The sequence below is a fragment of the Triplophysa dalaica genome, chromosome 2 (assembly GCF_015846415.1).
Source record: "Triplophysa dalaica isolate WHDGS20190420 chromosome 2, ASM1584641v1, whole genome shotgun sequence".
Classification (NCBI taxonomy): Eukaryota; Metazoa; Chordata; class Actinopteri; order Cypriniformes; family Nemacheilidae; genus Triplophysa; species Triplophysa dalaica.
Window position 1 is genome coordinate 260,046 of NC_079543.1, and position 12,333 is coordinate 272,378.

General features: G+C 48.8%; 1 protein-coding gene across 1 annotated transcript in view; it reads left to right on the forward strand.

Annotated features, from left to right (window-relative positions):
- The window catches only part of LOC130435436 (uncharacterized), an 86,279-nt gene that overhangs the window by 63,652 nt on the left and 10,294 nt on the right, over positions 1 to 12,333 (forward strand). Inside the window, exons 105-153 of the mRNA XM_056766086.1 lie at positions 94 to 302; positions 395 to 492; positions 669 to 697; positions 837 to 858; positions 972 to 999; positions 1,089 to 1,152; positions 1,258 to 1,404; positions 1,488 to 1,696; positions 1,790 to 1,893; positions 2,035 to 2,153; positions 2,251 to 2,418; positions 2,531 to 2,733; positions 2,823 to 2,935; positions 3,043 to 3,149; positions 3,301 to 3,477; positions 3,592 to 3,800; positions 3,893 to 3,990; positions 4,167 to 4,195; positions 4,339 to 4,360; positions 4,474 to 4,501; positions 4,591 to 4,654; positions 4,760 to 4,906; positions 4,990 to 5,198; positions 5,292 to 5,395; positions 5,537 to 5,655; positions 5,753 to 5,920; positions 6,033 to 6,235; positions 6,325 to 6,437; positions 6,545 to 6,651; positions 6,803 to 6,979; positions 7,094 to 7,302; positions 7,395 to 7,492; positions 7,669 to 7,697; positions 7,839 to 7,860; positions 7,974 to 8,001; positions 8,091 to 8,154; positions 8,260 to 8,406; positions 8,490 to 8,698; positions 8,792 to 8,895; positions 9,037 to 9,155; positions 9,253 to 9,420; positions 9,533 to 9,735; positions 9,825 to 9,937; positions 10,045 to 10,151; positions 10,302 to 10,478; positions 10,873 to 11,078; positions 11,396 to 11,496; positions 11,903 to 12,021; positions 12,177 to 12,332. Of these exons, the coding sequence (XP_056622064.1) occupies positions 94 to 302; positions 395 to 492; positions 669 to 697; positions 837 to 858; positions 972 to 999; positions 1,089 to 1,152; positions 1,258 to 1,404; positions 1,488 to 1,696; positions 1,790 to 1,893; positions 2,035 to 2,153; positions 2,251 to 2,418; positions 2,531 to 2,733; positions 2,823 to 2,935; positions 3,043 to 3,149; positions 3,301 to 3,477; positions 3,592 to 3,800; positions 3,893 to 3,990; positions 4,167 to 4,195; positions 4,339 to 4,360; positions 4,474 to 4,501; positions 4,591 to 4,654; positions 4,760 to 4,906; positions 4,990 to 5,198; positions 5,292 to 5,395; positions 5,537 to 5,655; positions 5,753 to 5,920; positions 6,033 to 6,235; positions 6,325 to 6,437; positions 6,545 to 6,651; positions 6,803 to 6,979; positions 7,094 to 7,302; positions 7,395 to 7,492; positions 7,669 to 7,697; positions 7,839 to 7,860; positions 7,974 to 8,001; positions 8,091 to 8,154; positions 8,260 to 8,406; positions 8,490 to 8,698; positions 8,792 to 8,895; positions 9,037 to 9,155; positions 9,253 to 9,420; positions 9,533 to 9,735; positions 9,825 to 9,937; positions 10,045 to 10,151; positions 10,302 to 10,478; positions 10,873 to 11,078; positions 11,396 to 11,496; positions 11,903 to 12,021; positions 12,177 to 12,332 (5,973 nt within the window). The remainder of the gene's footprint in view (positions 1 to 93; positions 303 to 394; positions 493 to 668; positions 698 to 836; positions 859 to 971; positions 1,000 to 1,088; positions 1,153 to 1,257; positions 1,405 to 1,487; positions 1,697 to 1,789; positions 1,894 to 2,034; positions 2,154 to 2,250; positions 2,419 to 2,530; positions 2,734 to 2,822; positions 2,936 to 3,042; positions 3,150 to 3,300; positions 3,478 to 3,591; positions 3,801 to 3,892; positions 3,991 to 4,166; positions 4,196 to 4,338; positions 4,361 to 4,473; positions 4,502 to 4,590; positions 4,655 to 4,759; positions 4,907 to 4,989; positions 5,199 to 5,291; positions 5,396 to 5,536; positions 5,656 to 5,752; positions 5,921 to 6,032; positions 6,236 to 6,324; positions 6,438 to 6,544; positions 6,652 to 6,802; positions 6,980 to 7,093; positions 7,303 to 7,394; positions 7,493 to 7,668; positions 7,698 to 7,838; positions 7,861 to 7,973; positions 8,002 to 8,090; positions 8,155 to 8,259; positions 8,407 to 8,489; positions 8,699 to 8,791; positions 8,896 to 9,036; positions 9,156 to 9,252; positions 9,421 to 9,532; positions 9,736 to 9,824; positions 9,938 to 10,044; positions 10,152 to 10,301; positions 10,479 to 10,872; positions 11,079 to 11,395; positions 11,497 to 11,902; positions 12,022 to 12,176; position 12,333) is intronic.

The following is a 12,333-nucleotide window of genomic DNA, read 5'->3' on the forward strand; positions in this document are numbered from 1 at the left end:
GCTTTAGTGTGCCAGTAAATATTTTTGAACGAGCAAGCTATGCCGGAACTTCCTTGTGTGGTTCTAAAGCATCTCTGTTCCCCTCGCCACCAGGAAAACGTCACCTACATCAAAAGCACAGCTGTCCGAGACACAATGCTGAATATGACGTTGACGGCTCTGGCTTCCGAGTTCTCCACCTTCCAAACCAGCGACTATAAGCTGTGGTTCCAAGTCAATCTCGTGGTGCTGCTGGCCAGCTTCCAGCCTTCGCTTCTTGTGGTGATCCCCACCAACATCAGCTGTGACTCTTACGATGCAGTGTGAGTGATTCGATTCCCGTTTGCTTGTTACGCTTTCCTGCAGTCTGTGAAAAGGGGCTTGACAATTGAAATTCTTTGGCTTGTTTAAACAGACTCCAAGGCCTAGAGATTGCTTTGGCGCTACTCCCCTCCGGACTACAGGAGGAGCTGAAATCCAGCATAGACATTCTTCGGGAATCACCACCAGACGGTATGGCATGAGCGAAAGTTCTCTGATATTCGAAGATGGGGAATTAAAAAAGCCCTGTCAGTTTTATTTTTTAACCGAAAGGGCAAAAGCAATAAAAGAAAAATCCATGTGAACCTATGCAGTGTATGAGTGGCCTTCCCCTGACAGATTTCTCTTTTGTCTCTGCTTCACTTCAGGCTGCTCGCCACCTGATCCAGTCCCTGTTGTAAGTGCTAGTTTGTTGGAAATGCATTTTGAGCTGAATGGAAGCCCATTTTGAGCTGCTTGTCATTGACGTCTCTCTTATAACTGCTTTAACTTCTTTCTCGCTGTCTCTCTCTCTCTCTCTCTCTCTGTCTCATTAGTGCAAAGAAACGGTAGCCAACGGTGAGTCGGAACTTGCGAAGCTAAAACTATGGATGAACGGAATCTTATGAAGTTTTCAAAACATTTCAGCTAGCTATAGGTTGTGTGTCTCATTGTTTTTCCTTGTTTTGCAGAAGAGAGTCTGTGTAAAGGGTTGCAAGGGTGAGTATTGTATTTAGTGTTAAACGGAAACAGAGGTTGGCTACAGAACTGGCTTTTGAAATGAAAGAATGTGCTTTTGCAATTTGCAGCGGTCCAACTGTGTCTGGAGGTGATCCCTGTGCATTGCCTATCCCTAAGTATGCCTGTTCCTCGGTAAGTGTTAATTTGCACGCCAAAGTTCTCTATTTGCCGTGACACGTGATTCCCAGTCAGACATTTTATTCCTCTAACTGGCCAAATGTGTCCTCTCCTTTCAAGGCTATGACGCTGTCCTCCGCCGACCTTGCCACGCTGTTGTCCTGCGAGCTGGTGGGTAGCAAGCACTACCCGGTGGAGATGTGGAAACTTTTCTTCAAGAAATCTAAAGGAGTGCTTGGAGACGCTCTGTCCACGAACTCCAACAAGGTAGGCCACACGCCCATTTTCTGGAACAGCTAATAAAGCGCTGCATTGCAACTTTCTAATGGCATGTCCCACTCCCGTAACAGACCTTCGCCATAACGCAGTCTGCGACTCACGCTCTGGACGCCATCGGAGAGGTGATGGTCTACGACTTTGACGTCGCGCAGCTGTCAGACGCAGACTTCGTTGACGGCTGGTTCACGGAAAAGCTCCGGCCGCTCCTGCCAGCAATCTCTGGGGACCTTCTTTCCTGCCTTAGCTCCAAGAACTTCACTTGTGACACCTACCAAGTCGTGTAAGTGCACCGAGTGCCGTGAGAAACAGGAGAGGGTGTTTGGCCGTGTAAAGTGTGGCAATCCCTAACGCTCGCTGATCTTGCTTGATTTAGGGTGGATGCTCTCGGCGCGCAATCATTGCTCATGGGAGTGGAGCTGAGGAAGGCGGTCGTCAACAAATTCATCGTTCCCTTCCTCTCCAGGGGTGACCTAGCAGGTATGTGAAGTCGCACCACTGTCTTGAACGGACATCTGCTTTAGGCATGCTTTAGCAACTGGGCTGGTCCCAGCTATTTCAGCTGGCTCGCAATTCAGTTGGGTTCTGATGAGTTTCCTTGATGCTGTGTGCGCAACCTAGATGCTGGCTGTCTTTCCCAAACCGCAAGCAGCGCCGACTGGCTTGAGCAGAACTTTGGCAAATTCTCCAAATATGCCACCTTGGAGGATCTGCGGACTCTAAATGGAAATTTCTCCAGCGTGAGTAACTTGCCTCAGCTGCCCGTGCGGGTGGTCAATCGAGCAGTCGCTGGTTTGATGTTCATCGGTGATAACCTCGCTGATTGCTGTCTTTCAGTTTGGATCTTTGGATCTGCTGACTCCCACCCAAGTAGCTGAACTCACACGGAGCTCGGGCGCTCTGAACAACACGGATCAGATCAACGCCGTGTTCGACCGGCTGGAGGTTGGTCACGCTTTCCAGAACGTGGACGAGTTCCTGACGACGCTGGCTGCAGCTACTGAGGCAAGTCCATGGATTGTGTAGATGCCTGGCCGTGCGGAAGCCACGCAGGTCAGCCCCACGTACCTGGTGTGATTGAAGTGCCTTTCACGCTCCTCGGGTTGTGTCTCCGCAGGTGTCCTCCGCTATCCCCACTGCTGTGAGAGACGTGATGATGAACCGGACCTATGGTATCGTCCGACCGCTATTCCAGGAGTTTGTGACCGAAGACTGGGTCGTGTGGTTCACCCTGAAGCTCACCCCAATCCTCTCCAGTTTCACCGCGGACATGCTAGTTACAGTCACAGCTGACATAAACTGCACCAACTACCGCGTGATGTGAGTGCCTCTGCCGCCTTGGATTCAGGGAGGGCGCAGAACTCTGCCAACACGTGACCCTCATCACCCTCTCTGCCTTTCTGTTGCAGCGTCAAAGGACTGGGCATGGTGTTGTCAGAAATGACGGCTCTCAGGATCCATGAAATAACCCAGGTTCTGGTGGAGTACCTCAAGGATTTTGCCACCCAATTCAACACGCCAGGTAACTGTTGTTCCCGTGCTTCTCCGTCGCAGGAACAGCATGCGTCATTTGCAAGTAGCTGTGTGTCCGGTATCATAACCTGCCTCCTGACCTTTCTTTGAAAACAGCTTGCGGACAGAACGCTCAAAGGGATGCCCAATGGCTGAACATCAACCTGGGTCGTTTCTCGACGGCGGCCAGTTACTCTGACCTTAAGGACTTGAACGTCACAGTGGTAAAATGCGCACATCCTTTTTTACATTGCTGTTGTGCTATAGTCTCCTGCCCTTGGGCTGCACTGCAACCCGAGCTCACCGAGTGCCGGGGAGCAGAGCACCCAAAGTCATGTACTGCGTCTTTGGTGGTGGGGTTTGTGTTCACTTTAGCTGGCATCTCTGGAGTCCCTCTCACTTGGCCAGAAAGCGGAGCTGCTGTTGGATCCGTCCACGGGTGCCCTGGAAAATGAGGCCGTGGTGAAGGAGGTGCTAGGCAGCATCCTTGAAACCACCGACGACACGCAGCTCAAACAGTTCTTTGAGGCGTTCGTGGAAGTCACCAAGGAGGTGCGTTGTTTTTAGTCTTCCGCTTTAGTGTGCCAGTAAATATTTTTGAACGAGCAAGCTATGCCGGAACTTCCTTGTGTGGTTCTAAAGCATCTCTGTTCCCCTCGCCACCAGGAAAACGTCACCTACATCAAAAGCACAGCTGTCCGAGACACAATGCTGAATATGACGTTGACGGCTCTGGCTTCCGAGTTCTCCACCTTCCAAACCAGCGACTATAAGCTGTGGTTCCAAGTCAATCTCGTGGTGCTGCTGGCCAGCTTCCAGCCTTCGCTTCTTGTGGTGATCCCCACCAACATCAGCTGTGACTCTTACGATGCAGTGTGAGTGATTCGATTCCCGTTTGCTTGTTACGCTTTCCTGCAGTCTGTGAAAAGGGGCTTGACAATTGAAATTCTTTGGCTTGTTTAAACAGACTCCAAGGCCTAGAGATTGCTTTGGCGCTACTCCCCTCCGGACTACAGGAGGAGCTGAAATCCAGCATAGACATTCTTCGGGAATCACCACCAGACGGTATGGCATGAGCGAAAGTTCTCTGATATTCGAAGATGGGGAATTAAAAAAGCCCTGTCAGTTTTATTTTTTAACCGAAAGGGCAAAAGCAATAAAAGAAAAATCCATGTGAACCTATGCAGTGTATGAGTGGCCTTCCCCTGACAGATTTCTCTTTTGTCTCTGCTTCACTTCAGGCTGCTCGCCACCTGATCTTGTCCCTGTTGTAAGTGCTAGTTTGTTGGAAATGCATTTTGAGCTGAATGGAAGCCCATTTTGAGCTGCTTGTCATTGACGTCTCTCTTATAACTGCTTTAACTTCGTTCTCGCTGTCTCTCTCTCTCTCTCTCTCTCTCTCTGTCTCATTAGTGCAAAGAAACGGTAGCCAACGGTGAGTCGGAACTTGCGAAGCTAAAACTATGGATGAACGGAATCTTATGAAGTTTTCAAAACATTTCAGCTAGCTATAGGTTGTGTGTCTCATTGTTTTTCCTTGTTTTGCAGAAGAGAGTCTGTGTAAAGGGTTGCAAGGGTGAGTATTGTATTTAGTGTTAAACGGAAACAGAGGTTGGCTACAGAACTGGCTTTTGAAATGAAAGAATGTGCTTTTGCAATTTGCAGCGGTCCAACTGTGTCTGGAGGTGATCCCTGTGCATTGCCTATCCCTAAGTATGCCTGTTCCTCGGTAAGTGTTAATTTGCACGCCAAAGTTCTCTATTTGCCGTGACACGTGATTCCCAGTCAGACATTTTATTCCTCTAACTGGCCAAATGTGTCCTCTCCTTTCAAGGCTATGACGCTGTCCTCCGCCGACCTTGCCACGCTGTTGTCCTGCGAGCTGGTGGGTAGCAAGCACTACCCGGTGGAGATGTGGAAACTTTTCTTCAAGAAATCTAAAGGAGTGCTTGGAGACGCTCTGTCCACGAACTCCAACAAGGTAGGCCACACGCCCATTTTCTGGAACAGCTAATAAAGCGCTGCATTGCAACTTTCTAATGGCATGTCCCACTCCCGTAACAGACCTTCGCCATAACGCAGTCTGCGACTCACGCTCTGGACGCCATCGGAGAGGTGATGGTCTACGACTTTGACGTCGCGCAGCTGTCAGACGCAGACTTCGTTGACGGCTGGTTCACGGAAAAGCTCCGGCCGCTCCTGCCAGCAATCTCTGGGGACCTTCTTTCCTGCCTTAGCTCCAAGAACTTCACTTGTGACACCTACCAAGTCGTGTAAGTGCACCGAGTGCCGTGAGAAACAGGAGAGGGTGTTTGGCCGTGTAAAGTGTGGCAATCCCTAACGCTCGCTGATCTTGCTTGATTTAGGGTGGATGCTCTCGGCGCGCAATCCTTGCTCATGGGAGTGGAGCTGAGGAAGGCGGTCGTCAACAAATTCATCGTTCCCTTCCTCTCCAGGGGTGACCTAGCAGGTATGTGAAGTCGCACCACTGTCTTGAACGGACATCTGCTTTAGGCATGCTTTAGCAACTGGGCTGGTCCCAGCTATTTCAGCTGGCTCACAATTCAGTTGGGTTCTGATGAGTTTCCTTGATGCTGTGTGCGCAACCTAGATGCTGGCTGTCTTTCCCAAACCGCAAGCAGCGCCGACTGGCTTGAGCAGAACTTTGGCAAATTCTCCAAATATGCCACCTTGGAGGATCTGCGGACTCTAAATGGAAATTTCTCCAGCGTGAGTAACTTGCCTCAGCTGCCCGTGCGGGTGGTCAATCGAGCAGTCGCTGGTTTGATGTTCATCGGTGATAACCTCGCTGATTGCTGTCTTTCAGTTTGGATCTTTGGATCTGCTGACTCCCACCCAAGTAGCTGAACTCACACGGAGCTCGGGCGCTCTGAACAACACGGATCAGATCAACGCCGTGTTCGACCGGCTGGAGGTTGGTCACGCTTTCCAGAACGTGGACGAGTTCCTGACGACGCTGGCTGCAGCTCCTGAGGCAAGTCCATGGATTGTTTAGATGCCTGGCTGTGCGGAAGCCACGCAGGTCAGCCCCACGTACCTGGTGTGATTGAAGTGCCTTTCACGCTCCTCGGGTTGTGTCTCCGCAGGTGTCCTCCGCTATCCCCACTGCTGTGAGAGACGTGATGATGAACCGGACCTATGGTATCGTCCGACCGCTATTCCAGGAGTTTGTGACCGAAGACTGGGTCGTGTGGTTCACCCTGAAGCTCACCCCAATCCTCTCCAGTTTCACCGCGGACATGCTAGTTACAGTCACAGCTGACATAAACTGCACCAACTACCGCGTGATGTGAGTGCCTCTGCCGCCTTGGATTCAGGGAGGGCGCAGAACTCTGCCAACACGTGACCCTCATCACCCTCTCTGCCTTTCTGTTGCAGCGTCAAAGGACTGGGCATGGTGTTGTCAGAAATGACGGCTCTCAGGATCCATGAAATAACCCAGGTTCTGGTGGAGTACCTCAAGGATTTTGCCACCCAATTCAACACGCCAGGTAACTGTTGTTCCCGTGCTTCTCCGTCGCAGGAACAGCATGCGTCATTTGCAAGTAGCTGTGTGTCCGGTATCATAACCTGCCTCCTGACCTTTCTTTGAAAACAGCTTGCGGACAGAACGCTCAAAGGGATGCCCAATGGCTGAACATCAACCTGGGTCGTTTCTCGACGGCGGCCAGTTACTCTGACCTTAAGGACTTGAACGTCACAGTGGTAAAATGCGCACATCCTTTTTTACATTGCTGTTGTGCTATAGTCTCCTGCCCTTGGGCTGCACTGCAACCCGAGCTCACCGAGTGCCGGGGAGCAGAGCACCCAAAGTCATGTACTGCGTCTTTGGTGGTGGGGTTTGTGTTCACTTTAGCTGGCATCTCTGGAGTCCCTCTCACTTGGCCAGAAAGCGGAGCTGCTGTTGGATCCGTCCACGGGTGCCCTGGAAAATGAGGCCGTGGTGAAGGAGGTGCTAGGCAGCATCCTTGAAACCACCGACGACACGCAGCTCAAACAGTTCTTTGAGGCGTTCGTGGAAGTCACCAAGGAGGTGCGTTGTTTTTAGTCTTCCGCTTTAGTGTGCCAGTAAATATTTTTGAACGAGCAAGCTATGCCGGAACTTCCTTGTGTGGTTCTAAAGCATCTCTGTTCCCCTCGCCACCAGGAAAACGTCACCTACATCAAAAGCACAGCTGTCCGAGACACAATGCTGAATATGACGTTGACGGCTCTGGCTTCCGAGTTCTCCACCTTCCAAACCAGCGACTATAAGCTGTGGTTCCAAGTCAATCTCGTGGTGCTGCTGGCCAGCTTCCAGCCTTCGCTTCTTGTGGTGATCCCCACCAACATCAGCTGTGACTCTTACGATGCAGTGTGAGTGATTCGATTCCCGTTTGCTTGTTACGCTTTCCTGCAGTCTGTGAAAAGGGGCTTGACAATTGAAATTCTTTGGCTTGTTTAAACAGACTCCAAGGCCTAGAGATTGCTTTGGCGCTACTCCCCTCCGGACTACAGGAGGAGCTGAAATCCAGCATAGACATTCTTCGGGAATCACCACCAGACGGTATGGCATGAGCGAAAGTTCTCTGATATTCGAAGATGGGGAATTAAAAAAGCCCTGTCAGTTTTATTTTTTAACCGAAAGGGCAAAAGCAATAAAAGAAAAATCCATGTGAACCTATGCAGTGTATGAGTGGCCTTCCCCTGACAGATTTCTCTTTTGTCTCTGCTTCACTTCAGGCTGCTCGCCACCTGATCCAGTCCCTGTTGTAAGTGCTAGTTTGTTGGAAATGCATTTTGAGCTGAATGGAAGCCCATTTTGAGCTGCTTGTCATTGACGTCTCTCTTATAACTGCTTTAACTTCTTTCTCGCTGTCTCTCTCTCTCTCTCTCTCTCTCTGTCTCATTAGTGCAAAGAAACGGTAGCCAACGGTGAGTCGGAACTTGCGAAGCTAAAACTATGGATGAACGGAATCTTATGAAGTTTTCAAAACATTTCAGCTAGCTATAGGTTGTGTGTCTCATTGTTTTTCCTTGTTTTGCAGAAGAGAGTCTGTGTAAAGGGTTGCAAGGGTGAGTATTGTATTTAGTGTTAAACGGAAACAGAGGTTGGCTACAGAACTGGCTTTTGAAATGAAAGAATGTGCTTTTGCAATTTGCAGCGGTCCAACTGTGTCTGGAGGTGATCCCTGTGCATTGCCTATCCCTAAGTATGCCTGTTCCTCGGTAAGTGTTAATTTGCACGCCAAAGTTCTCTATTTGCCGTGACACGTGATTCCCAGTCAGACATTTTATTCCTCTAACTGGCCAAATGTGTCCTCTCCTTTCAAGGCTATGACGCTGTCCTCCGCCGACCTTGCCACGCTGTTGTCCTGCGAGCTGGTGGGTAGCAAGCACTACCCGGTGGAGATGTGGAAACTTTTCTTCAAGAAATCTAAAGGAGTGCTTGGAGACGCTCTGTCCACGAACTCCAACAAGGTAGGCCACACGCCCATTTTCTGGAACAGCTAATAAAGCGCTGCATTGCAACTTTCTAATGGCATGTCCCACTCCCGTAACAGACCTTCGCCATAACGCAGTCTGCGACTCACGCTCTGGACGCCATCGGAGAGGTGATGGTCTACGACTTTGACGTCGCGCAGCTGTCAGACGCAGACTTCGTTGACGGCTGGTTCACGGAAAAGCTCCGGCCGCTCCTGCCAGCAATCTCTGGGGACCTTCTTTCCTGCCTTAGCTCCAAGAACTTCACTTGTGACACCTACCAAGTCGTGTAAGTGCACCGAGTGCCGTGAGAAACAGGAGAGGGTGTTTGGCCGTGTAAAGTGTGGCAATCCCTAACGCTCGCTGATCTTGCTTGATTTAGGGTGGATGCTCTCGGCGCGCAATCATTGCTCATGGGAGTGGAGCTGAGGAAGGCGGTCGTCAACAAATTCATCGTTCCCTTCCTCTCCAGGGGTGACCTAGCAGGTATGTGAAGTCGCACCACTGTCTTGAACGGACATCTGCTTTAGGCATGCTTTAGCAACTGGGCTGGTCCCAGCTATTTCAGCTGGCTCACAATTCAGTTGGGTTCTGATGAGTTTCCTTGATGCTGTGTGCGCAACCTAGATGCTGGCTGTCTTTCCCAAACCGCAAGCAGCGCCGACTGGCTTGAGCAGAACTTTGGCAAATTCTCCAAATATGCCACCTTGGAGGATCTGCGGACTCTAAATGGAAATTTCTCCAGCGTGAGTAACTTGCCTCAGCTGCCCGTTCGGGTGGTCAATCGAGCAGTCGCTGGTTTGATGTTCATCGGTGATAACCTCGCTGATTGCTGTCTTTCAGTTTGGATCTTTGGATCTGCTGACTCCCACCCAAGTAGCTGAACTCACACGGAGCTCGGGCGCTCTGAACAACACGGATCAGATCAACGCCGTGTTCGACCGGCTGGAGGTTGGTCACGCTTTCCAGAACGTGGACGAGTTCCTGACGACGCTGGCTGCAGCTCCTGAGGCAAGTCCATGGATTGTTTAGATGCCTGGCCGTGCCGAAGCCACGCAGGTCAGCCCCACGTACCTGGTGTGATTGAAGTGCCTTTCAAGCTCTTCGGGTTGTGTCTCCGCAGGTGTCCTCCGCTATCCCCACTGCTGTGAGAGACGTGATGATGAACCGGACCTATGGTATCGTCCGACCGCTATTCCAGGAGTTTGTGCCCGAAGACTGGGTCGTGTGGTTCACCCTGAAGCTCACCCCAATCCTCTCCAGTTTCACCGCGGACATGCTAGTTACAGTCACAGCTGACATAAACTGCACCAACTACCGCGTGATGTGAGTGCCTCTGCCGCCTTGGATTCAGGGAGGGCGCAGAACTCTGCCAACACGTGACCCTCATAACCCTCTCTGCCTTTCTGTTGCAGCGTCAAAGGACTGGGCATGGTGTTGTCAGAAATGACGGCTCTCAGGATCCATGAAATAACCCAGGTTCTGGTGGAGTACCTCAAGGATTTTGCCACCCAATTCAACACGCCAGGTAACTGTTGTTCCCGTGCTTCTCCGTCGCAGGAACAGCATGCGTCATTTGCAAGTAGCTGTGTGTCCGGTATCATAACCTGCCTCCTGACCTTTCTTTGAAAACAGCTTGCGGACAGAACGCTCAAAGGGATGCCCAATGGCTGAACATCAACCTGGGTCGTTTCTCGACGGCGGCCAGTTACTCTGACCTTAAGGACTTGAACGTCACAGTGGTAAAATGCGCACATCCTTTTTTACATTGCTGTTGTGCTATAGTCTCCTGCCCTTGGGCTGCACTGCAACCCGAGCTCACCGAGTGCCGGGGAGCAGAGCACCCAAAGTCATGTACTGCGTCTTTGGTGGTGGGGTTGTGTTCACTTTAGCTGGCATCTCTGGAGTCCCTCTCACTTGGCCAGAAAGCGGAGCTGCTGTTGGATCCGTCCACGGGTGCCCTGGAAAATGAGGCCGTGGTGGAGGAGGTGCTAGGCATCATCCTGGAATCCACCGACGAAACGCAGCTCAAAAAGTTCTTTGAAGTGTTTGTGGAAGTCACCAAGGAGGTGTGTTTTTTTTTGTATCTGGTTTTGTCTGGTTAAATGTGTTGTGTAGTTGTAATTGTAATGTATGTTTATGATTACATTCCATCTTTTTTAGCTTTTTCAATTTCTTAATATTAAGTATTTTACAGAGGAGTATCTAAAAGTTTCTGCTCTGCTGTCTCGGTCCATCTTATTGTTGTAGTATGTTTGTGTTTTAAGTGTTTAGTTTTTAATTACTTTAGAACTTTTCACAATATTGTAACTTTAAACGATCCCATGCTGATGTGAAAAAACGTAAAAATCCACTGTTATTGACATTTATCTTTGAAATACTGTTGTTTTTCTTTTGTTTCAAATTTTACAACACAGTGATAGTTAGGTGACATTTTATCATTGTGTTTATTTTATTTTTAAGAGAAACGTGTCAAGCCTGAACTCTGTTTTGAGAAGCATTGTTCTCAACATGACCTTAACTGCTCTGGAGATCAGATTTGAAACCTTTAGCCGGCAGAACTTTACTCTGTGGTTCCAGACCTACTTACACCTCTTCCTGCCTGGAATGAACGCAGAAAGCCTTTCTGTCATCCCCCGAACCATCAGTTGTGACTCCTACAGAGAAATGTGAGCAAATCTCCTGTGGACACACAGTTTGACCTGTAAAGAGTTTAGGAGAATGTTGGCTTGCTGTTGGTTTGTTACAATTTATTCATAATTTAATGTTTGTGATCTGTCATCTGATATTGTGCATTTCTGTGTTTATCTTTATCAAATGCATTGAATATATATCAAAAGTGCCACTCTAAAAGTAAATCCAGGCTTTTTCTGGTTTATCAAACATTATGACATCATCATGTCTTTTCTTGTGAGACATCCAGAACGTTTTTACTCTCACTCATTAGTGTCGAGGATAAATTCATATATTATTTCTGTTTTTGTAGAGTGAAAGGCTGCGATAATGTTTTCAGCAGTCTCACACTGCTTCAGTCAGAAGACGTCTACAGTTTCATAAAGAACTATCTCTCCCACCAGACCAGCCAAGGTATGTGTCTCTCTATCTGTGTGGGGCCCAAATGATTGAGTATGTTTAAGAGAGATATATCACTCGTAATATTTTTTTATGTTATTATGTCTTTGGTTCTAAGCGGAACTGTGTAATGTGCTTTCATTTCTTTTTTTGTTATATTTCTTGTTTTATGGTCATTGGATAAATTGTACAGCACTTTGGGCTGTCCCTGTGGGAGAAGAAATGTGCAGTATAAGAAATAAACATAAATGTTCCCACCAAAGTTCCAGAAATTGTGGCCTTGTGGGGGCATTTTTTTATTGTCCACATCAGGAAACCAGCTTATTTGAAAATGTTAAAATGTAGAAAGATTTATGTGATAGCCAAGTTTAGGGTTATGGTGTATGTGTGTAACACTTTATATGTTTCTCTGATATTCCAGGACAGTCGTGTGTGCTGAGTGTGAACAATGATTCTGACTGGGTGCAAAAGAATTTCGGACAGTTCAGCACATTCGCCACCTTTACTGACTTCATCACCTTCAATAAAGACTTTAATGGGGTGAATAGAGAAATATAAATATATATATGTGCTTCTGTTTCAAAACCTGTCTCTCTCTCTCTCTCTTCCTCTTCTTCTCCCTCCTCTTTCACTCTGTTTTAATACCTTTATGTCTCTCTCTCTCTCACTCTCGTGTGTCTCTCTTTCTTTTTCAGGTTGAAGCAGCAGAGGTTCTGACTGTGTCCCAGCTGGTTGAGTTGTGCTCCTCTCCCTCACAACTTCACGGAGCGCAGGACGTTCAAACTGTGATGAGGGCTGTTAAACCGGAGCAGCTGTCAAACTTTTTTAATGTTCTTTCTCTAAACATCCAAG